The sequence below is a fragment of the Xyrauchen texanus genome, chromosome 15 (assembly GCF_025860055.1).
Source record: "Xyrauchen texanus isolate HMW12.3.18 chromosome 15, RBS_HiC_50CHRs, whole genome shotgun sequence".
Taxonomy (NCBI): Eukaryota; Metazoa; Chordata; class Actinopteri; order Cypriniformes; family Catostomidae; genus Xyrauchen; species Xyrauchen texanus.
Genome location: NC_068290.1, coordinates 16,291,524 through 16,318,679, shown reverse-complemented (window position 1 = coordinate 16,318,679; position 27,156 = coordinate 16,291,524). Strand labels below are relative to the sequence as shown.

Below are 27,156 nucleotides of genomic sequence, written 5' to 3'. Positions count from 1 at the left end.
ATTTCTGTAACTACTAATCTCATGTGAGTTTTACGCACACCAGTCTCTAGAATTTACTCAGAATGGTGCCAAAAACAAAAGCCAAGTGACAAAATACTATACATTAATATGGCGCAATATATAGTACATGTTATTATAGACTTAAAATATATACAAAATATTACATGGGGTCCCTGCATGTCTCTCTATCCTTGGTCTGGAAAAGATTGAAGACCTCTGGTTTAGTGGATTGAATGGTCTAGTGCAACACTGAATCTGCATATTTTTAGAATTTAAAAACTTAAGATTCTTATTATTTTTATTATATATATATTTTTTACTTGCATGTGCAGCATAGGAGGTTGAATGTAGAATGTTTAGGCTTTTATCACCGTGAGCATTACATTACAGCCTGTAATGACACATGACACATGACCTGTATCAAATGTCAACCAGTGTGAAATAAAGATTTACTTGAAATATGAGAGAGGGTGCAAATGTGCAGTGCCTCAGAAATAGCACTTCTGCAATGTTCTAAGAAAATGTCTTTACGTGAAGATGAGTCAATCCTTTATTGTTATGTCTGTGAAACGTCATATGGACAACTAATAAAGCAGACAGTCGAGTGAATATTGCCACGGGCATGCATTTTTTGGTTTTACAGTTGTGTGGTATTCCCCTCTCAGAACCTGAATGTCCAGTTTTTGTCAACTGGAGGTACTTATTTCCCCCTCAACAGAACCCCCACCCATTGTTTTCTAAGATTTTTATATAATGTTAAATTCGAATTCAAGCTTAAGATGCATATTGCTACAATGGGTACAATTATTTACCCATTAGCTGATGTTGTCAGATAACACTGCTAATCCTACAGTCACATATTTGTCAAGATGTTAAGGCATTCTTTCTCTAAATAATTACATGACATGTATTCTAAGTTACAGGGTTTTTATTTTTTACCTATATATATATATATATATATATATATATATATATATATATATATATAGGACAGAAACTTATGTCTGTAAAAATGTAGATCTTTAAAAAACAAAATAAAAAAATGCATTTTCTTCTCTAGACTCTTGAACATTCAGGATTATGTTGATTTCAAGCTTGCTGTTTAAGAACATAATATTTGCCATATTTTTACATAACACCTATTTTTATAAAACATTTTACTTAAATGTGATTTTTTTTTTTATTCTGAGTTATAAAATCTGAAAGAAAAGGTAAAATGAACCGAACAATGTTTCTGGATCATTCTTTTTCATAAATTGTAAAGACGCTATATGCAAACTTGCTTGTATGAAAGTGCCTTTTTTATATTATATATAACTAGGCATATAATGTATGTGAGAGATGTCATAACCCTTTACCAAAACTTTGAACGGACAACTTTAGACTGCTATTGATATTGAGTGATGGGGCCTGGCGTGCAGTCAACGATCCATTTCATCCCAAAGTTGTTCAGGGAGGTTCAGATCTGGGGTCTGTGATGGCCAGTCAAGTTCTTTCTTAACTCAGACCTCATTGTATGTAAAACAGTTATGCTGGCCATCCTGAAACAGAACAGAATTCTCTATAGTGTCATGGCATGAAGGTTTGTGTTCACTGGAATAGATAAACCTGTTTAACTAAAGGGTGTGTCCTAATACTTTTAACCATGCAGGTGCACCTTAACCACAGGAAATGTCAAAACATCCTAGACTTGCCTTCATGGTCAAAGAGGAACATTCACCTTAGTTGATGTGGAATTTAAAAGAAGCAACACAGGTGATATTTGTTTCTAATACGTCTCACCTTTTGTCTTTAAATTACAGCAGAAGGTGACTCAGATGTCAATCATTAAAACCGTGTAGATCTAACGTTTGTCTTTTTATTTTCGTCACTAATATTGGGCAGGAATATTGCTCAAGTTTTACGTCACACAAGGAAATGTTCATCTAGGAACCAAACTGCTTTTAATCACAGTACACTTGTTATTTTAATCTGCAACAGAACTTTTTATTTGTCTGTTTAATTGTCTACATCATTTCACACAATATCAACAATTGTCTTTGAGGAAAGCAATGATCTCCTCTACACTCTAGGCTTGTACCAATGTTAACTTAAAACACAAATGTTTTTTCCCTAATGTGACAAAAAGCAACCTAAACTTAGAAAACATTGTACAAACATGAGAAATATTACACAACTATACACAATTGAATGTGCTTGATAAAGTTTCATTGTACAATCTCAATGCTTTTGTAAAGATACTGCTTTCCCATTAATTTGTTTATTTGGATCAAACTTGGGTGCATTCATGGACAGAACATTACAAGGAGGTATTTAATCACACTAAAAATTGAGAACAGAGAGAAACTTTCTGCCAGACAGGTCTTTTGGATATAAATTCAATTCAGGCAGTTAAAAAAAAGAAGAAAAAAAGAAAGAAATAAGAGAAGTTCCTTAAAGGAAATTGAGCACTAGTAGGGGTCACAATGAGGAAAAGCTCCAACATTTGACAGAAGGTGACTTTCCCTCTGTTTAATTAGTATTTCACTGCATACCAAGCTCTGCAATATCATGTAAATGATAAATTGTTCCTTAAATCCTCAATGTATATATAATATACACATTTTTACTTTTTCTGAGCATTTCTTTAACATCTGAAAAATAACAATCCATAAAAGCCTAAGTGGCAAAAGGTGAGATGAGGAACAGTCCAATGAAACCATGACAATGATATGCATACATTCAAACGACTGCATCTTGGTGATCATGTGACCACGCTTAAATAATTCCATGCAACAGTTTCCAGAATGCTTGAACAGCATTAACAAAGCGGGTGCTGAGGCCGGCTGAGCTCTAGTCAGCCGGAACCTGCAAACCAGTTCTTCCCAACAGCACAATAAATACGGCTCTGAATCCCCCAGGCTCGGTGCATGACCGCAACTCTAGGTATCATAACATCAAAATAAATAGTGTACTAGGCTAGATATACCCTCAGGATACACGCATGTTTGAGAACAAACATGGCATGACATAAACGGTAGGTGCGGTGTCACACAAAGTTAGGGAATTCGTCCAATGCAAACCTTTCAATGCAAACACATTAGTTAGACTTTCTCTGGTCAAACACTACACTAGACCTTGCGAATTTTGCCACACCAAAAATACAAATCCATTTGCATAGAAGCATTTACTTCACAAGAGAAGAGAACTGCCAGAGCTAAAGGCTGGTTGTTTGTCACACACTTCGTTTTTCTGATTGAAGAGGTAGTTTCACATTTCTGAAGGGATATGGAGTAAAGTTGACTTTACAGGACACCAGTGCCAATGTCTAATAATCATAACAAATGCTAGATGCTTCTTGTAAGTCTGTATTTAAACTACAGACTCTGAGATTTGCCCTCAGTCCCTCTCACAGTTCCTTTCTCTCAACAAAGGAGCTCATAAAATGGGTAGGATGGAAATGGAAGATTTTGTGGTTGTTGTGGGGGCAGGTGTCATATCTCTGCTGGGAGCAGCTGTAGGGGCCTCTGTGTCCTGGAGCAAGGTCCTGTGCTACAAAGAAAAAAGGGGACAATCCAAGCAGGATAGAGAAAGTAAGGCCTGAAGCTTGGCCAGTAGATCAGGATAGGGGTTAGAGCTGGAAGCCCTCCATTGGTCCCTCAGACTGCTGGAAAATGTACTGAGCCTGATTTTGATCCACCTGTGGCACAATGTTGGCATCCTCCTCCTCCACTCCAAAGTAGTGCTCTATCAGGTCAAAGGCCTTCTGGTAAATCTCCTGGTTCTCGTGGCTCTGCAGAAACTCAATCTTGTCCAAGCCTGGAATGGGAAATCAATGATCAAACATATACACAAATAAACAAACAGAGCAGTGGTAGGAGTAAATTAATTATGGCTTGCGTTGACGATTATGTAATTTACTACAACTAGTTAAAAACAAACACTACTGCCATTTAATGGAGACACATGTTACTGCAGTTGGCTGGGAACCAGATACAATCTGGCCATTATGCAAGCTGATTCAAGAGTTATGGGCTAGAGTGGAAACCAAGTGAAAATCAGCCAGATGAACTTGCCAAAGTTATTTTTTACAGTTTTGATCATTAACCCTTTGATCTCCGAAGGCTTATAACTCCACAAAAAAATAAATAAAGATTGTCAAATGTTTGGTGTCATTTTAAAGAAAAAAAAGAAACTGCTGAAAAATAAAAATAAATACCCCGCTTTTTTTCTTATTTGATTTTCTTATATCTCAGGGTGTAAATAACATAGCTCTGAAAAACTGCTTATGTTTTGTTCCCAATCATGTCACCTGTAACGGAGTAAAAATGTGTGTTGAAACAACAAAGCAATCAAAAGGGTTAGGGTTAACCCTAATGGATTATATAATGATCTATGCATCCGATAACATTGTGTGTGGGCTTGTTTTAACAGAAATTCCCTCGTATTTATAAACGCGGCTTATAAGCAACACCTAACACACATTAAAGACATATGTTTATCTATTACTCACAATATTTTCAAACAAAACAAACACGCTAGTTGTATTCTACTCTTTGAGAGATTTCCAACAACATAAGACACATGGCTATTTGATCAGTTTAATGTTTTTACCAATTACAGTGCAAAATTATCCAAATGGAACACTTCAGATTTGTCTGCAAATTGCAAAGTACTTTTTCAGTTTTGATCATAATGCCTACGTGCATTGTAAAGTACAGCTTCTTAGCATTAAACTATACCTATTTTATGTTGGTCAAGACTGTAGTTATTAATATTTTGATAATATTTTTTTTGGCAGGCTGATCCAAGGTTAAATGCTTAAAGCGCTAACTGCCTATTTGTTAAGTGAGCACAATTTATGATGCCTTGTTTTCAAATATTATTCCTAACTGGAAATAGGTTATTGGAATGTAATCTTGACCAATAGTTTTGGAGATTTCGGTCTTCGGCCATTCAAATTTATAGGAGCTGTACTTGTATGGAGGCATTAACTACAGTATAAAGCTGTCAAGTGAACTGGCTTGCTTTGAAAGGGACATTGTTCTTAGGCAGGCACATGAACACATAGACATCAAAGGGGGCTTGAGCACCTGCCCTTTTTCTTCCTCGAGAGTAAGTGCCCTTTTCTGGGGTGCTTTTTATATATATAGATATTTATATATATATTCCTGTTTAGCACAGCTTCCCTGTCAAACGAATATATATATATATATATATATATATATATATATATATATATATATATGGAATAAAAAAATCTAAATATCAGGTCGGGAGACGACACTTTGTCAAGTTTCGATGCCCTCCCTCCGCGTAGCTGTGCAGCACACATCAGCACATCAGACAACAATTGTCTGTGCACGTCCCTGTTCTTATGTATAGGTATCTTTTTCAGCATCACACAGTGAAAGCATGAAGTGAGCCAAGGTATGTTCATATTTACCATAAGCCTCTTCAATGAGGGCACAGTAGGGGTTGATTCCAGTTCCATTCTGTTTGGACTCTTGTTCTCCCAGTCTGAGGATATTCTCCAGGCCGTTCAGAGCCACCTGCACAATTTTGGAGTCCATCACCGTCAGCAGATCACACATGGGCTTTATGGTGTTGAGAGATACTAGGTACCTGTGTGTATAGCACATTTACATCAACTCCTTTAACACATTAAAAAGGCAAGGAAATTTGACTGACATTAGTCTAACAAAAAAACAACAACAAAAACAATAGCCTTATACTACTAAGCTCTTCAAGTTGGTCTAAAATCCGATCCGATATATAAAATAATATATAATTATAAATGATGGATAAGCCAAAATGTGAATATTTTTAAAGCATTTAGTGCACCTGATCTGCTCAGGTGAGCCTCCCGAGGTGGCGTTGGTTATTCCCCAAGCGGCCTCCTTCCTGGTGCGGAACTCCGCCTTCTGCAAAATCTCGATTAGAACTGGGAATATGTTGGCATCAATCACCGCCTGCAACAGAGAGCATCAAGCCAACATGACTATTCAGGGACAATATGTCTAAACCATCGGATAATATGGGAAATAATCAGTTTTATGTCATGCATGTGTAGGTATCTGGCTGCAGTACCTGGATTTGTGCTCTGTTCCCAGCTGTGATGTTGGAGACGGTCCAGCAGGCCTCTTTTTTGATGGACTCTTTCGGACTGCTGAGTAAATGGAGCAGGCACGGCAGAGCAGAGCAGTTCAGAATCACCTAATGTAAGACAGAGCAACAATCACACAACTACTCCATTCATTTTAAAGAAATATCCACTTTAATTTGGGTCTGGCCCTCACAAAAAACTATGACTTCAGAAGAATGTAGTGCAAGAGTCATATGTAGCACTTGTATGGTGCTTTTTTTGTAATTTGAGCTTGACAGCCTCAAAAAAAAAAAAAAAAAGTCTTCATTCACCTCCATTCTATAGAAGAGAGTGATGAAAATTCATCTTTTGTGTTCCACGAAACAAAGAAAAGACTGAATGTTTGGAATGAGGGAGAGTGAACACTGACCATTTTCACTTGTGGGTAAACTATCCCTTTAAGACACTATACAGACACCTCAGTGTGAAAGAGGGGGGCTACAGTACCTGGGTCTGAATATCATCTCCGGTAACAATATTCCCCACTGCTCTCAGTGCAGGGGACACCACCTTGTAATCACTGTGCCTGAGTATGGAGAACAACACAAATTAACAATTACATTTTGCACATGATTAATGGATGTTAAACTAAACTTGCAATGCAACAGAGTGACTTGGTAAAAGTAAATGGGAAGACCAACAGAAGCTGTTGAAATGGGTACAATTTCTTGTGCTATTTACTCTTTCGTCACTAGTCTCAACTCTCCTTTTTACATGTTATGGAAATTTGCAGGTGCTCTAAAACTACGTATATTTACATAACCACATTATGTGAATAAAATGAAAAAATAAACATGCATTTAAAATTAATTAAAAACAGCTCTAATGAGGATCTGCTGATTTGATTACTACCATCTACAGTCCTTAAATTATCATGCTTTTTGATCCCACTCTATGGGTTATTGTTTGTGTTAGCACGTCTGATCCCTACATGAGCAGCTCCACCAATCTGCGGCACACGCCTGAGTCAATGACTGTCTGGATTTTGTCATTGGGTCCATCTGAGAGATATGAAAGTGCCCAGCAAGCATCTGCGAGAACGTCAGGATCACTGCTGAAGAGCAATCTAGACAGCACACTCAGACAAGGCGACACCTGTGAAAAGCAACATCTGCTGGTTAAGTTTGTGTCATCTTTATAGGGCAAAACAATGCTGGTACAAACAAAGAGAGTTAGTCTTAAGTCTATCTTTGAAATCAGATGAATTGTTATGTCTAAAGTTTGGAATGTGGTTTATCTGGTACTAGTTTCACTAACCTTTGCGAAGTCTGGAGGGGGATTTTTCCCTCTGCACAGGTTAGACAGCGCCCACACAGCGTTACGGGTGGTAGTGAGTCGATTCGATTTTGCAAGCAACCTGCCAAGACGAGGGTAAAATAAAATTGTAGATTTATGCAATCACACAACTAGATGGCCATCATGTAACTGTTCTGCTAAATAGTATAGTGTAATCTACTCTGCAGCTCATACTGCAGAAAAGCACTGACTTCCACTCATACGACTCTGTTTGTTTGAAACTGAAGTTCATGTGCAGCTCTCAAGTTCTAAAGTGGATGACCTGACCAAAATGCATGGCAAAGTCATACTAGAGCATCCACGCTGTCTCAAGTTACAAAGTAAACACCAGCAAGTTTGAGAGTGGGAAACAAAAAGTGCTTGAGGCACCACAAATTATATGTATTTGTCCCTGTTTATAAAACTAAGTTACTGCATATCGCGGCACCGTTTTGTGCTCCATTCTGCATAACGCAGCGGCTAATTTTTGCTTATCGTGGCAAATTTGGCACGTTTTGTGGCCGACCTACCCTACACTCGGTTCTCCCGTTGGCCAGTCCACCCCTGATCGGCCCCAATGAGCGTCAGCCCACCGGGAATATGCCCGGTATGCCAGATTGCCAGTCCTGTCCTGAGTGAGGGTGTTGGGAGAAGTGACGGGGAGTATGGCTATGCTCAGACTGCAGGCAAATCAGATTTGTTTCTAAAATCAGATCTTTTCAGGCAGACTGTCCGCACTATTAATTGCAAGTGATCATATCATATTTGCGAGTTAAGACATAGCCAACCTATCTGCATGTGTTGCTTTGGTAATGACGTAGGCATACCCACGTGACAATGCTTTCAAAACAGATGGGGAAAAATGGAGGTGCATCATCTCGGTCTCCAAATAAGCGCCCTGTCCAGTCGCGGTAAAGAAGTTCTCCGTCGCACAAGAAAAACTCAGCGACGGAGGTGACTGGTAAACATTTGTGATGTTTTTTTTATTATTGAACAACACAATATTATACATACAGAGGATCACAATGTACGTATGGTTACAATCATAGTAGCATCAAAAGAGTATAAGCAGACAGAGAGAAAGAAAAAACAACAAATAATAATAAACCAAATAAAGCCATGGCATAACTTAAAATGGATTAACAAGAGAAAGGTTTTCAAATATTCTATACATTCATTTTGCCTTTTTATTTCTTGCATCTTTTAGAGTCTTAATATAATGCATCAGTTCAGTTTTAAATGGTATGATGTTAGGTTTATTGTTTGTGTATATGGCATTTTCTGTATATAATTAACAGATTAGTCACCAAATTTTGTTCTAAACTCTTATTCTAATGCAAAAAAATATATCTTTACCAGTTAGACGAATCTTTAATTTTGTATGTTTAAGTATTAGATATTCAATATCAATCCCAAATAAAATTGGTAAACACACATTCAAAGAATAAATGTTTTATGGATTTTTCCTCTAAGTTACAAAAGACACATGACATAGTCTCCATGTCTCTAAAAAATCTTGAGACTACTTGTCTCACCAGGTAAATGAATAACTTTATATATGACTTCTTTAATTTTATTGATGAGTCAGTATTTACAAGGTAACTTCCAGACTTCATTCCCATCTAATTTTGTATCTAAAATCTCCACACCATTAATACTTATCTGAGTATTATATACAGAGATACACTCAGAGGATATATCACCTGATAGGAGTTGAATAAGGCCACCAGGAATTGCATCAAAAACTATTGCAACCTCTTTAGCAGTTACTGGAATCTTACAGTAATTAAGGAATCCACAATAATTAAAAAGTGGTTTAATTTTCCCAATAATTGGTGTAAAATTCAAATTATTCATCTCCTTTTGATCTTTACAGATCTTGATACCTAAATAATCTACCACCTCTTTCACTGGTATACCATGTATGTTATTAAGGTTACAAGTTCTCAAAGGAAACAACAAAAAAAAATGTATGTTTAAAAACAAACCAGATACAGATGAGAAAGTATCAAGACAATCAATAACTTTTTTAATTCAATTTCATTTAGCAAAAAAAGGGTGGTATAATCCACAAATTGGGAGCATTTTTTTCTTTCTTCAAAAGTTTAATATCACAAAAATTATCTCTTTTAATATCTATGGCCATAGTTTGTTACAAGTAAAAAAAAAATAATAAGGGTGAGATTGGGCAGCCCTGTCATATGCCTCTACTCATTTTAAACCTTGATGTTGTTCTATATGGCAACTTAATTGAGCTGTTACAGTCATTACATAATGTTCGAAAAGCTTGTTTAAAGAATTCTCCAAAACCAAAAAAGTAAGGTCTCAAATATGAAATTATGATCAATAGTATCAAATGCTTTAAAAACAATTATAAAATCAACAAATAAAATAAAACAATTTTCTGTAATAAAATGTATGTAATAAATTAAATCCAAAATGAGCCTTATATTATTACAAATGTGTCGACCTCTCATAAATCCCGAATGACATTCATCAATAATGGGACCAAGACAATCCTTTAGTCTTTCAGCAAATATACGTGCAAAACTTTTTGCATCATTATTAGCCAATGTGGCGAATAATGTAATACATTTTTATTGGGCTTTTGTAATAAAGTTATCAAACCTTGTCTCAGTGAACTTGGTAAACAATCATATTGTATAGCTTCTCTAAATACAACTAACAAAAAGGTGACAATTCGTTTTGAAAATATTAAAAAAAATTAACTAATCAAACCATCGTTCCCGGCTGACTTATTGTCTTTAAATGAAATACTTCATTGTATTAACAAACTTAAAGATATCTCTTGGTCAAACTTTCATAGAAGACTCACTTATCTTTTTAGCATACTCTTTAATAGAATCTAAAGGTACGTACACACTGCCAGCGACATCGCGCGCGACAGCGACTCCATACCATTCATTTTTAATGCGAGCACAGCGACTTCCGGCGACACGAGCTGTCGCGACCGTTGGCGCTTGATGTGGGCGGGTCCAGCGACGCGACAAAGTTGAGAAAAGTTCAACTTTGGAGCGACTAACGGAAGCGACAGCCAATAAGAGAGACGACGGGAGAGCTCACGTGATCCTTCTCTCTCTCTCTCAGCTCCTGCAGTAACGGAAAGATGGATGAAAGGCTAATTCTTGCTGTTAGAAATTTCCCAGTGCTCTATGATATGTCTCTTCTCACGTACAAGGACATTTTTAAGAAAAATACTGCGTGGAAAGGTGTAGCTATCTGAGATCGCGGGGATTTTATGGACCCAGACAGACCGGCATTTGCATTTTCGCCGCAGATAAACAGCCGCTATGCCAAACAGCACGCCTTGTTTCTCATTCATGTTTGAAATAAAGCATTTTATGTACTGATTCCATTTAGATTTAGTCTTTTCCCTCCAAAATGTTTGTTGTTAGTGGCAAGAAAAGAGATTCGCTGTCAACAGCAATGGAATGACATCCATGAATGTGATTTATAAACGTTACTAGGCAACCAGTAGTGGGAACACCCACTAGCTACTTCACCGCCAGCCACCAGCGACCTGCAGCGATAAAGTCGCTGGCAGTGTGTACGTACCTTAAGAATGACTGTGCATTACTCAATTCCTCTAACCGTTTCTTTGCTTTATGCGAAGCACAAGTACGCTTTATATTCATATATTTTATCTAATTGTAATATTTTTTGCCTTCTTGATCTAAACTGCAATTCCCTAAGAGATAATTTCACATATAATTTTTTCTTCATTTTTCCCCCCTATGTTTTGCTAATTCTTTTCCTCTCCTCATGGCTAAAGTTCTGATTTTATATTTCATTAATTCCCAATTTAAACTGAAAACATTTGTTGAATTTGCCTCATTCCAACAATCTATAGTTATATTTTTAACCATCTCTGAACTGCTCATCTGTCAATATGTTCTGGTTCATTTTCCAGTACGTAATAGTTTTTACATTATTGGATTTTGTTGTATCTACTGAGAGAAAAATGCCTTTGTGATCTGTAAGAACAGAAGGTTCTATAGAGACCCAACATAATTCACTAAATACCTTGAAATTAACCAATAATATATACGTGACTGTTAAGTAAGGTTCCTTTTACACCATGTAAAGTGAATTATATCTGGATACTTAAAAATATTGTGATGTCCCGTGCTGCAGTCACCGATTTTAGACGTCATCGTTGTGTCACGTGTAGAGTGACGCAAAAAAACATTTGAAATCCGAATTGAGCAGCCACAGCATCCGGACTGAGACACATCTGAAAAAAATCTGATTTCAATTGCATTTGAAACCACCTCCTGATGTGGTTTGAATCCGATTCAGAAAAACAAGATTTCATGTTTTTTTTTGTGGTTTTTTTGCTGTCTAGACTATGCAAAAAATCTGATTTTTTGTGGCAGTCTGAACAAGGCCTAAGTTAGTTTGGGTGTGTGGATGTTGTAAATAAAAGGTTCAAACTAAAAACTTTTGTGTAACATTGGTAGCAGAGAATGGCTGCTGGAGATTCCACCACAGTTTGAGGAAAAGAATGAAGTGGAAATGTGGATGCGCGTTACGGAACTGGAAGGAAAGAAACAAGCCAACAGGGAGAGAGAGTAAGGGATGGTGCTCTGGAAATTTCCGTGGAGGATTTAAACAAAGATGACGGTATGAAAACCATTTTAGACAAATTGGTCTGTGTTCTTAAGAGGAAAAGGATTGGCAATATGATGCATACAGTGAGTTTGATCAGATCACAAGAGACTATAGGATTCCTATGACTGATTTTATCATCAAGTTGCCTCATTTCGGCATGATTCTTCCAGATGCTGTATTGGCCTTTAAATTGTAGACACAGCGGGCCTTGTTGTTAAAGACAAACAGTTAGCACTTACTGCTTGTTCTGTTCTCACTTTTTCAAATATGAAATCTGCTCTAAAACATATTTTTGGCGAAAAGCTTATGGAAGTCACAATAACAGTGATTCTGCATATTTCACTGATTCCAGTTAAAGACAGAAGTTGCATTCACAAAACTGATCCAAAACACTGCCAGGTACAAATCCTCTTGATAGATATGGTAGGCGGTCCAAATGTGTAATTTGTCAAAGCACATATCACTGGGCTAAGGATTGCCCTCACAGAGATGAACATGCCAAGCTGACAGAGGACGAAGAGCAGTGTAACATCACACTGTTTTCCAGAGATTCCTTGTCTAACGCAGAAATATGAATTGTTGAATGACTTGGAGTCATTGATACAGCTTGCACAAAAACGGTATGTGGACAGAAATAGTTTGATCATTGTGTCAGTGGACTAAAACCAGCAGAGCTTAAGAAAATTATGCACACAGATAGTGCAAGAGCCTTCAAATTTGGTGATGGAAGAGTTGTACACTCTACAAAGAAAGTGAAAATTCCAGCCATAATTGGAAAAACTAAATGTTACACAGAGACTTAAGTAGTTCCAGCAGATATCCCATTGCATTTGAGTAAAGCTTCATTAAAAAAAGTCATGGGCCATTCTGGATCTTCAAAATGACAACACAATAATGTTCAAGCACCCTGTAAGCCTTGCACTTACATCATCAGGACATTACTGTGTGAACCTAATGCAGATTAGGTGATTGTTATGTGACACAGAAAAGTGAATTGAAGATGATGTTCTAACTGTGACAGAGAACATGACTACAAAAGAAAAAAGGAAAGCCCAATTGAAATTGCATAAAAATTTCGTATATGCCTCCGTAGACAGACTAATCATGATGAGAAATGCACTGTGATTTTAAAGGACTTATTAGACACACGTGAAAGGTGTTATACAGCAGACCCAAACCTAAAGCTACTGTAGGACTCCCTATGGCCTCAAATGAAATGGTGGCTGTGGACCTGCGCGCAGGAGTATGGTATCTCCATGTCATTGACCACTTCACAAGTTTTAGTGCGGGAAGCATTTTGACTACAAAAACGTCAAGTGAAATTATGAAGACCTTCATTCATTGCTGGATTAGCATACATGGTCCACCCAAAAGACTGTTCAGTGACAATGGTGGCGAGTTAAATAATGATGAAATGATTGGGTTATAAATACAATTATTATTTAATTACTTATTTTTAAACTAAATTCAAAATCGTATTTTATCTAAAATTACACAATGATGAACACTCACAGACATTATAGATATAACAGTTTTATTTTTTGTTAATGCATGATTTTCTGTAAAGCTGCTTTGAAATTATGTGTGATGTGAAAGGCACTTACAAATAAAAATGACTTGATTTGAAATGAGAGATATGGCAGTATAGCCCTTGAAGCAATGGTCTTTTAGAAAGACACAATCAGATTACAATCACAATCAGACCCTCACTGAAAAAATTATGAAAGTAAAAAATGACAACAGATGTGACTGGAAAACTGCCCTAGATTGGGCACTGATGGCAAAAAACTCTTTGCACAATGTGGACGGATACAGTCCCTACCAGCTTGTGTTTGGACAAAATCCAAAAATCTACCATCAGTCCTTACTGATAAGCCACCAGCTCTGGAAGGTACTAGTATAAGTGCATGTGTAGGACAACACATTTCAGCTTTGCATGCTGTAAGGAGAACATTTAACAGAGGCTGAATGCTCTTAGAAAATCCAAACAGCCTTTCGCAGACAACTGCGGCCCACAGATGAAAAATATGGAACTGGGGACAAAGTGTACTACAAACATGCAGACAGTGCGCAGTGGAAAGGTCCAGGTGTCGTCATTGGCCAGGACGGGGCAGTGATATTTGTAAGGCATGGAGGTACTTGTGTACGTGTTCATCATTCCAGGCTCTGACAAATGGAGAATGATCGCACAGTGCAGGAAGAAATAGATGCAGATGAACAGAACGTTGTGGATAACACTATTTCACCACCTCCAGGATTATCTGGAATGGACTATGACAGTGAAACTGACATTGTGGAAGAAGCACCTGTGAATCAAGGTGAACTTTGCAAACAAAATGACACTTTAACCCAGCCAGGGGGAGAGTTGGGAAATCATGTTACTAGTGTGAATGCAGGACAAAAAATTACATATACTGACAGAGAAAGTGGTGAATCACAGACAACACAAATTCTTGGCAGAGCAGGAAAAGCTACAGGAACACAAAGTACAAGTAGCGACGGTTATAGGCACTACTGGGTCAGCTGACCCGACACAAGTGGATGACCTTCAGGTTGTTTCCCCAGATAGTACATTGCCAAGTAGTAATCACCATGAAAGTGATGTGTTGGTCATTGAAGATGAGACTTTTGTCACAGTAAAAAAGGCTGAGATGGACAATTGGAAAATAAATGGTGTATTTAAGGAGGTCAAAGATGACGGTAAAAAATGCATCAGTACAAGGTGGGTGTGCTCAGTTAAAGAAACAATTGATGGTTTAGTGCCAAAGGCTAGATTAGTCGTAAGAGGTTTTGAAGAAATAAATGTCAGTGACCTTACTAAAGACACGGCAACTTGTGCTTCGCATTCCATAAGGATTGTGATGGCAGTCATATGTCAGTGGAAATGGCATTCCTCTACAAGAAAAAGAGTTGGCTAGAAATGTCTACATTCAGCCTCCACCAGAAGCGCAGTGCAAAGGAAAGCTGTGGAAGTAATTGAGCGTATGGGCTGGCGGTTGCATCTCTGTAGTGGAACAACAAGGTTAAAGGTACCGTGCAGCAGCTGGGGGGTCGTGTGTCACAGATTGACCCTGGACATGGTGAAATACATGTACATCAAAGCACATATATAAAGAGTCTTTAGTTCATTGTTATGGATCCAGCCAGAGCTGTGCAACACGAGGCTTGGCTGACAGACTGTGAGACTGACATGCTGAGGTCTAAGATTGGCCAAATTCTTTGGGTTGCAAGACCAGATGTAATGCGACACATTTATCCTTGCTTCTACTTAAAATCATGCTACTGTTCAGACTTTACATTATGCAAACAAGATTATCAGACAACTGAAGTCGGAGGACATGACTCTAAAGTTTCTGAATCTAGGAAGTGTCAGCTCCCTAAAACTGTTTGTGTTCAGTGATGCCTCGATGGGAAATCTTTCAGATGGTGGTACTCATGGTGGCCAACTTATCTTGTTGATGGGAGAAGATGGAAAATTCTGACCTATCTCCTGACAGTCTAAGAGAATCAGAAGAGTTGTCAGAAGTACTTGGGAGGAGAAACCTTGGCACTCGCCGATGGCATTGATAATGGGATGTGTTTGTCTGCATTTTACTCAGAAATTACAACAGGTGACAGAACTTTTACTTAATTTAACTTGCCAATTATTTGTGTGACCGATAATCATTCTCTTCTAGATGCTGTGAAGTCCAAAAAGTCTGTCACAGAAAAGAGACTTTGTCTTGAAATCAGCAGCATAAAGGAGCTAATCCATTCTGGTAGCGTCCAGAAAATCCTTTGGTCTGCCACAAAGAAACAGCTTGCTGACTGTCTAACTAAAAAGGGGGCTTCTACATTACTTCTTCTGAAGACATTATGTGAGGGTGTATGGGAGCATGAAAAAGTACAAATAACAAAAACAAATGTAAAAATAAATTTCCTTTTTTTAGGTGTTCCTGTAATCTATGTATGGAGTGTTTTGATTTTTTAAAGGGGAGATTGTTGGGTTGAGCTATAGTCTTGTGTCCACAGGGGGGCAATAGAGTTCAGGTGGTGAAGAGTGAGGGTGTTGGGAGAAGTGAAGGGAAGTTAGTTCGGGTGTGTGGATGGTGCAAATAAAAGGTTAAAACAAAAAACCTTTGTGAATCATCATTTAAAGTTAACAGTTGCGTATTTAAATGCATACTAGGGCTGGGACAACGCGTCGACGTCATCAAAAAATACGTAGACTCGAAATATGCACGCCGATTCGTTGGCGGCGCCGGAGAGTAGTAGCAACACGAGTGGCTTCCTCAGACTATCAGAAGTGCAAGGCACTCGTTCCTCTAAAGTATGGGAATTCTTTTAAATTAAAGGAAACAATTCCGTGATATGTCGTCTTTGCAAAATGGAGAAGGCCTTCCATTCTAGCACCACGGCAATGCACCAGCACCTTTAGAGGCGCGCCGCCGCACGCACGCACGCACGCACGCACGCACGCACTCACTCACTCACTCACTCACTCACTCACAGTATTCTTAAGGTGAAAGGAAAGTGTCAGAGTGTAAGTTGTTATTTGCATGTGAATGAAGATGCTTTTTTTCAGTATGTTCAACATAAATGTTGAATTCTGAATGTTTATTTTCATTATTTATTTTTTGTTGGAAAAGCACTTTCTGTATTAGCTTAAAGCCCCCACGTTTACAATAGCTCTAAGAAAGGGTGGCTGGGTGACCTTTTTATTTTTTTATTGAATGCTAGACATCAGAATGCATTATTTTGCTGTTGTACACTTTTACTTGAAATTTATTTTTGAATTTTGAGTTTAAGAAAAAGGTGAGTGGCAGAGTGTATTACTACTATATGTTGTTGTTATTTTTATGTGGATGAAGAATTAAAAGATGCACTTTTTTCAGTAAGCTAGGACTGTGTGTTTTCAACATAAATGTTCAATTCTGTTCAGGAAGGACGCCATGACAGGCTGCTGGCTCCCACTGTCGCTGTTAATTTTTATTTATTTTTTGTTGGAAAAGCACTCTCTGTATTAGCTTAAAGCCCTCAAGTTTACATTGGTTACTGTATTCTTTCAATTGCTCTAAACAAGTATTTTGGGTGACCTTTTTATTTTTTTATTGAATGCTTGACATCAAGTTGTTGTTATTTTAATCTGAAAGAAGAATTACAAGATGCTCTTTTTTTCAGTAAGCTAGGCCTATGTGTTTTCAAGGCTTCAAGGTTTTATTGAATGCTACCTCTGACTAAGAATGCATTACTTTGCACTTGTATAGTCTTTTATTTTGGAATTTTAAGAGCAATAAACATATATTGCAATGTTAAGGAATTCATTTTTTTTTCATTCAGATATGTAAATCAACATGTATAAATTGCCATTAGTCAATTAATGGGGAGATAATCGAATCGAAATCGGACTGGGAAAATGAATCTTTCGATTAATCGATGCATCGAAAAATAATCGCTAGATTAATCGTTTAAAAAATAATCGTTTATCCCAGCCCTAATGCATACCCTTTAATGCACTACCGCTGCAAAAAATAACATGCAAATAGTCATCTTTGGCCATTGTGCCATGCCTTGCACCATGAACATTAAATAATTAAGACAGCATGTACAGTTAAAAATTTAAAAAATGAAATGTTTTCATTTTTTAAAACTAGACCCATTTAAAAAAAATTAAAACTAGAACCGTATTCTTTTCTATTCTGCCTGGCTGAAAAACCGCAAAACCTGACCTTAAAGGGATAGTTCACCCAAAATGAAAATTCTCTCATTTACTCATCATCCCTGATGTGTATGACTTTTTCTTTTTCTGAACGGAAACAAATTTTTAGAAGAATATCTCAGCTCTGTAGGTCCTTTCAGTGAATGGTGGCCAAAAAGGTCCAAAAAGCATATAAAGGCAACATAAGAGTAATCCATATGACTCCAGCAGTTAAATTCAGGTCTTCAGAAGCAATATAATAGGTGTGGGGGAGAAACCAGTCAATTTTTAAGTCCTTTTTTTAATATAAATCTCTACTTTCACATTCTGAAAGTGAAAGTGGAGATTTATAGTTAAAAAGGATTGAAATACTGATCTATTTCTCCCCCACACCAATTATATCACTTCTAAAGACATGGATCTAACTACTGGAGTCATATGGATTGCTGTTATGCTGCCTTTTTGAGCTTTTTGGACCTTCATAGTTCTGCACCATTCACTTGCATTGAAAGGACCTACAGAGCTGAGATATTCTTCTAAAAATGTTTGCGTTTAGCAGAAGAAGAAAAAAGTCATACATTTACATTTATGTATTTGGCAGACGCTTTTATCCAAAGTGACTTACAGTGCACTTATTACAGGGATAATCCCCCCAGAGCAACCTGGAGTTAAGTGCCTTGCTCAAGGACACAATGGTGGTGGCTGTGGGCATCGAACCAGCGACCTTCTGATTAACAGTTATGTGCTTTAGCCCACTATGCAACCACCAATCCATACACATCTGTGATGGCATGAAAGTGAGAAAATTATGAGAACTGTTATTTTTGGGTGAACTATCCCTTTAAATAAGACCATCTTAGAAATCTGATCTGCACATCTGATGAACTGGGGTCAGGTGTGTAATTTTGCACATACCTTGCTAAATTACAGATATGAAATCAGAATGGAATACTCACTGCTGAAGAGATGGTAAGATGCCACAGTTGAGTACATAGTCTCTGCACTCAGCATTATCACCAGCAATATTCCCTAGAGCCCACACTGCCTGCAACAATAATTATACAAACCATATCACTTTCATTATGCTGTGGAGTTCTGCTGAAATAACTCTTGGCTTAAAGCTCTGCTTGCAAAAGTATGCACCAGCTCTTATACTCTCAGTAATATCACCTGCTCTTGCACATCTTCATACTCTGAGTTGAGCAGCTCTATGAAGATAGGCACAGCTCCCGTCTCAATGACCACCTTGGTGTGTATGAAGGTCCCTGAAGCAATGTTGGTTAGGGCCCAGGCTGCTTCAAACTGGTCAAAAAAGCATCAAGACCACCTCAAAGCTTTGATTTAATGGCATTTTGCTTTCACATGCAGTGTACAAATTCCAGTTCTGATAAGGCTTTCTGTGACATGCACTCACCTGAAGGGTGCAGTTATCATTCCTTTTTAGGAATTCTACAAATCTGTTGATGACACCAGGTGTCTGGATGACCTCATCAATGGGAGGATTGGGCTCTGAGGGAAGATAATAAGCATCAGTCGTCTTACTCTGTCAAAGGCACGAGTCAACAAGGCATAGAAATGAAGACACCAACCTTTAGAGAGTAACTTTCTGAACTTTTGAGTGGCTATGAGCTGCTGGTCTGGATCCTCAGAGAAGACCATTTGAATCATATCTTGGGTTATAACTCCTTCCTGCACAGATTGACAGAAAAAATCATGTTGAAACTAGATGCTGTTTTTGACTTTACAAGATATTTACCTTCATTACGTGCCAGTATTTTAATGATTTTTTTAGCCACGTAACAGCACAGTATTAAATGATTATAGAGTTGATATAACATAATCCTATAACATGCTACCTCACTGCACTACATAGTCAGTTTATTATGATGAAAATTATGCAGAAATAAAATCATGCCCATGGTTAGCATGATGGCAATTATATCTATTCTCTGTGAATTCTACTTTCCATTTAACTGTATGAGAACCAGTATGGATCAAAAGTGCACACACTGGTAAGTTGATTAGCTAGTGTTTGATGACAACGACAGAAGGTCTATGGTCTGCTGACTTGAATACTTACACCTGACGCAGGTACAGTGGAGCTGATGTCAGGATCCTGACAAGGGCATTCAAGCATTGACTCGTCACCAGGTGGTACACACACATTCCTCCTCTTGAAGAGCTGAAGAAAGGGTAGTACAATTAACCTTCATAATTACACAGCACTGATAAGTTATATGATAACAATCAATCAATACCTTCATAAATATGCACACTTATTCCTTTTATGTACAAATAGTACATCATGGCCAATATATCGCAATATACTTGAACATAAAACCATTTAGCAGGGACTTGAGAAAGTTGAGGTTTAGGGAGGAAAAATGGTAGCAAACCTGCTCCTCCCTCTTCTGTTTGCGAAGCTGTACCCCCTCCTCCTCTCTCCGTCTCCGCATTTCCTGGGGGTTCAGGGCTTTATTCTTGTAGCTCTTCATTCGACAGTTGTCTTTACCTGGGCTTGCCATTGCATCTTAAAAGAAGATCAAATTTAGTACGTTTTGCATTCTGATGCTCACATTAAGTTGCATGTCCTGCATATCAACAGTGACTTAATTAACAGAACAGAAACAGAATTAGCTACAACTGGTTAAGCCAGGATGTCATTCTACTTATAATTTGAGTCAATTAGCATAGTGTGACATAAGGAATGGTTTATCTGAAAACAATCATGGTTGTCAATTCTAGAATTTCCTGTGCAACATCACATAGTGCTAACTGACACAATGCTGAACTTCATTAATTTTCTGGTTCATGCTGTTTGGATTATTTTATTCACATCAAACTAAACACTTGAACTCAGTAGGTTGGATGGTTTGTCTAAATTCTTTCCAGAGGATATGTCAATAATAAATGTACAGTCTACTGACACACAATACTGTCATTTTCTGGTAAGTTAGTGAATCCTCAACACAGCAAAACCTCTAACAGAAATCAGAAAATGAGTTTATATGCTAAAAGTTCATGATAATCACTGTTCTTTAAATCTTAATTAAAATAAGGATATATGTGAAATGGTGACAGAGGACTGGAATAATGTTACCAAGACCATTTACAAATAGATAGCACAGGCAAGCACAGGTCGCAGCATCAACAGAACTTCAAGAGTACACTTGGCTCAAAAACAAAAACCTACATGTTCTTGATGTCTAACATTTATAATGGAGTATTAGCAGCACATATTTTGTTCGCAACAGCAGGGCATTATAAACCTGACCATCCGAGTCACAAATCAGTGCGTTTACCACACAGTCATATAATGACACGGAGACACTGTTAATATGGTAGGTTTATAATTACCCCAAAATACGGTAATCTTTTCACTTTCACACTGATCAGAGATCAGACCCTATCTGCTAACATGCTAACCGTGTTATGCTAGCTTGGACTACACGTCAAAATGGTTTATTAATCTATCTAAACGCCCTGTTTGCTTATATACCATCGAAAAAGAAAATAAATTTACATCTTAAAAAATACACGACTCTCACCCATTCTCCGTATGTTTTTAAATTTATCTTAAGAACCCTCCCGAGCTACTCCAGATGAGGGCAATATGGCGTCGACTGGCTAAGAACGTCACGTCACGTCCTGTACCGTATCCGGTTTTCATGAGCGGCCCGATTAAATAACAATAAATAGAAAGTGAAACGGGGATTTGTTCAGTCGTTTTACAGGTCACTTCAATTTAAGTAAGTAGCATATGATTGTAGATTTCGAAATAATTGCAGAATGTGTGTGTGAACATAAAGTCAGAGGATGAAGACTTTTGGTGTCTCATATGGTGATATTTAGCAATCTGACTGTAAACAACAGTTTCTTTGTTGAGAGAATCGATTCATAATGTCGCGATAGGTTCATCTAGCCTTGTACAAACAAACAGAAAATACACAAATGAAAATTTTTGCTCGTCAGAGTTTTGTTATTAAATGGAAATAGAATTTTGAACGCAGTCCTTATAAAAAATGGACCATGTTAACCATAGTTTGCCATTATTGTTACTGTATTATGCATTATTGTTGTATCGCCTTCAGTTCAAACAGTGTATGAAACTTTCAGAATAATTCGGTTTCATTTTTCCCCTGATGACAATGGTGGCTAATACTAAGTTTCCATGGTTTTATTGTAGTAGCTATACTATTTACGTAGAAACTGTCATAATTCTTTCAATTGTTTTATCCAGCCTTGCAAAAATGTCTGTATGTGACATCTGCTGTGAAGAACTTGCATCTGAAGCAGACTTGAAAACCCACCTCCTCCTTAGTCACCTGGAGAATGAGATGAGCTGTCCGTTCTGCTCACTGTCTGGGATCTCGTACGATGAGCTGAGCTTCCACATCAACATTGCACATATGGAGAAAGACTGTCAGAACATACATGCGACAGTGGTAGCCAGTGGACAGAAAAATTCAACTGGCAGGACTGCTCAAAGCTGCAGAAATTATACAAGGGCTTCGAGTGTGACCACAAATTCTAAGAAAACTTGTGTGCAAAAGGTTTCTCAAGCCACACCTCCATCACCTGGCCACCCTGGACCTTCTCAAGTTAACTGGATCTCCACTCCGATAACAGGGACAACTCTTTCTCAGGGAACCTCGTCACATCTGGAGAGTTCACCACCTTCAGCGGCCCCAGCGGGTGGTGCAGTAAAGCCGGTCAGAACTACACAAATACCAAGTAACTGCAATGAGGAAAGCTGGGAGAGAGAAGGGCACCGAAAATCAAAGCAGAAACGTTTGTCCTCACCAAATAAAGGTAACCTTAACTTTATAATGGGATATGAAATGGGACTGATTTTAAGTTAGTAATTTCATACTTTGTGTATTACAGAGGGGACGTTTCCATGTCCGATGTGCAGTCTTGTTTGCAGTGACTGCTTTATTCTGCAGGAGCATGTTGAGCTGCATCTACAGGACCAAGACATGGCTGAAGGTGTCTTAATGCAAAACAACTCTGCCATTGTGTTCTGAGTGCTTTCTTAGTTTCTAACAAACTCAGAAAAATGTATTATCTTAATTTCTTTGATTGACGTCTGTTATGATTTGTTCTCTAAAGGAGGATCAACAGAAGCATGTTCTACAGGCAACAGTGGGTCAAGTAAGTTAACAAGTTTGTTCTTTTGGCAGTTCTGCTAATTCAAGAAGTTAATGGCCACACTGTAGCTGTATGTTCTGAATCTGCAGGGTTGATGCAATATGAGTGTCCACTGTGTTCTCTGAGCTGCTCTGACAGCAGATCACTTCAGGAGCATGTTGATTTACACCTGGAACACTGCTCAGCCTCATCAACCGGTATGTGTACAGCATTAGGAGTAGTTCACCCAAAACGTACTCTCCTTGAACTTGCACTAAAAACAATGCAAGTTCTTGCTTGAACATGTGCGTTTCACCGTGAACAAGATTCTCTCATTCTCTTATTACACCAATGAACGTGTAACAGATGTCAAGACTTTCACTGAAAAATTCTTTACGTTTTGTTTTTTTATGCTTTTAGAAGACTAAAAAAATATGATGCACGAGTCACATTGACTACATTTATGACTCTTTGGGGTGTTTTCTAAAGCTTTTTAGTGGCTCCCTATCATTTGTCATACCTTGTGTTCTGCATAAAAAAGAAAGCTATACAGGTTTGGAACAACATGAGGGTGAGTAAATTATGACAATGTTCTTTTTTTGTGAACTATTTCTTTAAGAGTTGCTAAGGAGCTTTGCAAGCTAAGTCTTTGTACAGGGGTTAACGTTACACCCAAGTGTTCAAAATTCTAAAAGATGTTTGTGGATTGTCTTCAGAGTGTTTTGCATCAATGGGGAATCAAATTTTGAAAAAATAAATCGATCAGAATATTTGATCTGCTGTAGCAATTTGCTCACCAAAGCATTTGGTTTCTTATCATTTGTTTTGTGTATCTTCAGAAACTTCACCTGGAGACCTGACTCTTGCCAGGAAGCTTCAAGAAGAAGAGGAGCAGAAGTGGAGGGAAGAGGAGACCAGACGGGAAGCTGAAGACTTTAAGAAGCTCCAGGTTAATCAAAGCAAACATTGCTGTCAGAATGAACCAAAACACCTATTATAATGTTTTTTTTTATTAACAGTTTTTTATGATACCTTCTTTTAACGATGGCCACTGAATACTGCCACAAAAAAATTGCTCTATTTACTTAGTTTTTTTTCCATTGTTTTTTTAATTAAACCCATGTAATTTTCAGAGGCAGTTTGGGCTTGATAACAGTGGTGGTTATCGCAAGCAAATGGAGAGGAATATGGAGAGGGCAGTGTCTCGAGGTCAGATACTTCCTGCAGAGTTCCATAGGAAAAGGGCGGAAATGCTTGAATCTCTGGCCTCGGGGGTGGATGATGGCAGAAGCAAAACATCAGGTCTGTTTTAGGGAGTGCATTGTAGTACAACACAAAAACATGTTTGGTCCTGCTATTGTTGTATTAGACAGAAAATCATGAAATCTGTTGGTCCAGCTTTACATCTTTGTAAACTACTTGAATAATTATATCTTGAAGACACAAACTTAAATTTTTACTTAAAGGAATACTGCACCCAAAAAAATTTAATTCTTTCATTTCCTCATACCATCCCAGATGTGTACAACCTTCTTTTTTTAGAAGAATATTTCAGCTGAATTGGTCCATACAATGCTAGTGAATGGGTCCAACACTTTCAAGTTCCAAAAGCACATAAAGGCAGCATGAAGTAATCCATACGACTCCAGTGGTTTAATCCATGTCTTCTGAAGCGATACAGTTGGTTTTGGGTGAGAACAGACAAAAATGTAATTTATTTTTCACTGTGCATTTTGTCATTGCAGTCTCTTGGCACAATCATGATTTCAAGATGGATTACACTTCCTATTGCTTGACGCATGCTCAGAGCGCTAGATGGTCCTAGGAAGTGTAATCGAGCTTAAAATCATATCTCCAAGACTACTGCAGAACCAAGATTTATAGTGAAAATGTAGTTACATTTTGGTCTGTTCTCACCCAAAACTGATTGGATCGCTTCAGAAGACATGGATTAAACCACTGGAGTTTTATGTATTATTTTTATGCTGCCTTTATATGCTTTTTGGAGCTTTTAAAGTTTTGGACCCCATTCACTTCCATGCAGCAGCATGAGAGAGAGCACAATTAATTTCTGCTCTGGAGAATTACAAATTTGTTTTTATTACATATACACAGCAATAACAAACACTGCTGCCACGAGAACTCAAGATGACTATTGGAAAAATAATTTGCTTTGCCCCTGAGCAGGTTAGCCGTTTAGTGTATGTAACTATGGTGATGACCCCTGATGCCAACCTGTCCACCTTCCTCATACTGCGAATTCAGAACTTGCTCAAACTAAGTTTAAACTTACCTAGCTTTCCTGCTTTGTGATACAGGCCCGCCACCAGCTCATGAATAGCTTTCTTATAGTTGACTACACATTAAACTGGGATAGGAGACACTATGTTAGCAATGGAGAAAAAAGGACACTTAATTTTTTACCTGGATTACCCTTTCTTTTCCAGGCCTTATAGAAGCTCTGTTTAAGTACTACCAGAGAGAAGCTTCTGACTGTGCTCATGTGTGGCTCTGTGCTGAGACTGATCACTACTCCTCTTCAGAGGGAGACAAAGGTTGGGGATGTGGCTACAGAAATTTCCAGATGCTTCTTTCATCACTACACAGGATGGAGCAGTATAATGTTTTACCTGGTAAAAAAAAACTAATGTAATTTATAATTTGTGGCCTACCTTGCTTGCATTTTTAGTGGTTATTTAACTTGGTGGGTGAACATTCTTCCCAATAGTTGCAATCTCAAATTTTTTCCTCTACCGTAGTGTCAGTTCCTAGTATTCCAAGGGTACAGGCCACAATCGAGGAGGCATGGGGCCAAGGTTTAGATCCTCAGGGTGCTTCACATTTTAACCATCGGCTGCAGGGGACACGGGCTTGGATTGGAGCTACAGAAATCTATGCAGTTCTCACCTCCCTTAGTGTGAAGTCTGTATATAAACACCAAGTTTACAGTTACATGCAAATTTTATCATTGTAAATAATATTTACATCAGCCTTCTGTTTTCTTTTAAAAGAGCCCAAATTGTGGATTTTCACAAGCCAACTGGCCCTGGAGACACACACCCCAGTCTTTTTGAGTGGGTGAAACAATATTTTTCCCGTTCTGCCAGTAGGGGTGCAAGACTCCCACCCAGAGTAGTGCAGACAACATTGCCACCTATATATCTTCAGCATCAAGGTATTGCATGAGATATTCTTAACCGATTTCCCTTGTAAACATTCCTAGTTTAATCAGTCTAGTACTTTAATCAGACTCCAATTGTTCCTCATGAAACTCAAAATTGCTTTGACTCTATGGAAATAGATCTATCAACAACAGATGATGTATGTCATTTACTGTCTATATGATCAGGTCACAGCCGCTCCATTGTAGGGGTGGAACAGAAAGTGAATGGAAACCTGTGCCTGCTCCTCTTTGATCCGGGGTTATCACCTGTGGAAATTAGGAGAGCGTTGTCACAGGATACAGCAGCTTCCATGGTACGCCGCATGCGCAAGTTCCCCAGTGCCCTAAAACGCAGACAGTTTCAAGTGGTTGCTGTGAAGGGTGTGCTAACACCTGAGGAGAAACAGGTAATTTAGAGCTACATCTTTTCAGAGTTGATTTGATGTTTTATTCAGACTAAGTTTGCAATTCATTGCTTCAGTAATAGGTTATGGGCACAACCAGTTGATCATAGGGCACTGTAACTTCTGATGAGCACTGGGAATAGAATGGAATTTCTGATAATGTACTGCATGTTGCATCTGTTTTAGAGATATTGCAAGGGCATTGATTGTTACAAAGTTAAATTATTCAATGCTTGACATCAAGATTGCTGTACGTGTTTGTGTTTTTCAGATCCGCATTCTTAATTCAAGAACACTGTGTGCTGAGAAAATTCCTTGATGCCATCTGCTGCAGATCAGCTGACTACATGTAACCATCAGTTTTATCAATTAGTTTCTGATACTTGTATCTGCTTGTCCCTTGAAACAAACTGTAAAACACTGTTTTTGTTTGTTTTTATGTTCATACAAATAATAAATGTAGAATTTTAACCTACTTGCAGCTGGAAAATAAGTCATTTTCTATTAATTGTGTAACACTTGTTCAGAATTTACTATATATCCTTTAGATGATCAATAAAATGTATTAATTCATCCATCAATTATGACATAAGTCTGAACCATAGATGTGATCGTATGAGCATTTTGATTGCAAATATGGCTGATTACAATAGGTTTTCAGAGTTTCTGAATCAACAGATTTATTTGTTTGATTAATTTAATTATTGGCTCATTTTTCATTGGTTTACTATTGTAGGCACATGTTATCTGT

The 27,156-nt window shown here is 37.9% G+C and overlaps 2 protein-coding genes across 2 annotated transcripts; one reads left to right on the top strand and one right to left on the bottom strand.

Annotated features, from left to right (window-relative positions):
- Window positions 1-1,977: 1,977 nt before the first annotated feature.
- On the bottom strand, window positions 1,978-21,347 carry kpna5 (karyopherin alpha 5 (importin alpha 6)). The gene is made up of 14 exons (XM_052144452.1): window positions 21,257-21,347; window positions 20,105-20,238; window positions 19,789-19,890; window positions 19,298-19,397; window positions 19,123-19,217; window positions 18,879-19,010; window positions 18,665-18,753; window positions 7,382-7,481; window positions 7,056-7,219; window positions 6,572-6,650; window positions 6,070-6,195; window positions 5,824-5,951; window positions 5,426-5,604; window positions 1,978-3,798 (listed from the first exon to the last, which is right to left on the bottom strand). Exons 1-14 carry the CDS (start codon window positions 21,258-21,260, stop codon window positions 3,611-3,613), a joined length of 1,620 nt encoding a protein of 539 aa, XP_052000412.1. The 5' UTR covers window positions 21,261-21,347; the 3' UTR covers window positions 1,978-3,610.
- A 29-nt stretch (window positions 21,348-21,376) lies between these two features.
- On the top strand, window positions 21,377-26,874 carry zufsp (zinc finger containing ubiquitin peptidase 1). The gene is made up of 12 exons (XM_052144462.1): window positions 21,377-21,457; window positions 21,949-22,520; window positions 22,596-22,697; window positions 22,821-22,862; window positions 22,949-23,056; window positions 23,678-23,787; window positions 23,972-24,140; window positions 25,286-25,471; window positions 25,598-25,760; window positions 25,850-26,013; window positions 26,188-26,408; window positions 26,677-26,874. The coding sequence occupies exons 2-12, from the start codon at window positions 21,959-21,961 to the stop codon at window positions 26,722-26,724; spliced, it is 1,875 nt and encodes a 624-aa protein (XP_052000422.1). The 5' UTR covers window positions 21,377-21,457; window positions 21,949-21,958; the 3' UTR covers window positions 26,725-26,874.
- Window positions 26,875-27,156: the final 282 nt, after the last annotated feature.

What these genes read in the sequence shown, in the direction of transcription:
- zufsp (XM_052144462.1), top strand. Translation starts at nt 21,959, where the DNA reads ATGTCTGTATGTGACATCTGCTGTGAAGAACTTGCATCTGAAGCAGAC. An exon ending in GGACCAAGACATGGCTGAAG is followed by an intron (nt 22,698 to 22,820) that starts GTGTCTTAATGC and finishes TGTTCTCTAAAG; the next exon opens with GAGGATCAACAGAAGCATGT. An exon ending in TAACACCTGAGGAGAAACAG is followed by an intron (nt 26,409 to 26,676) that starts GTAATTTAGAGC and finishes TGTGTTTTTCAG; the next exon opens with ATCCGCATTCTTAATTCAAG.
- kpna5 (XM_052144452.1), bottom strand. An exon ending in AACAGAAGAGGGAGGAGCAG is followed by an intron (nt 19,891 to 20,104) that starts GTTTGCTACCAT and finishes CCCTTTCTTCAG; the next exon opens with CTCTTCAAGAGGAGGAATGT. An exon ending in ATCTTACCATCTCTTCAGCA is followed by an intron (nt 7,482 to 18,664) that starts GTGAGTATTCCA and finishes TCGTCTTGGCAG; the next exon opens with GTTGCTTGCAAAATCGAATC.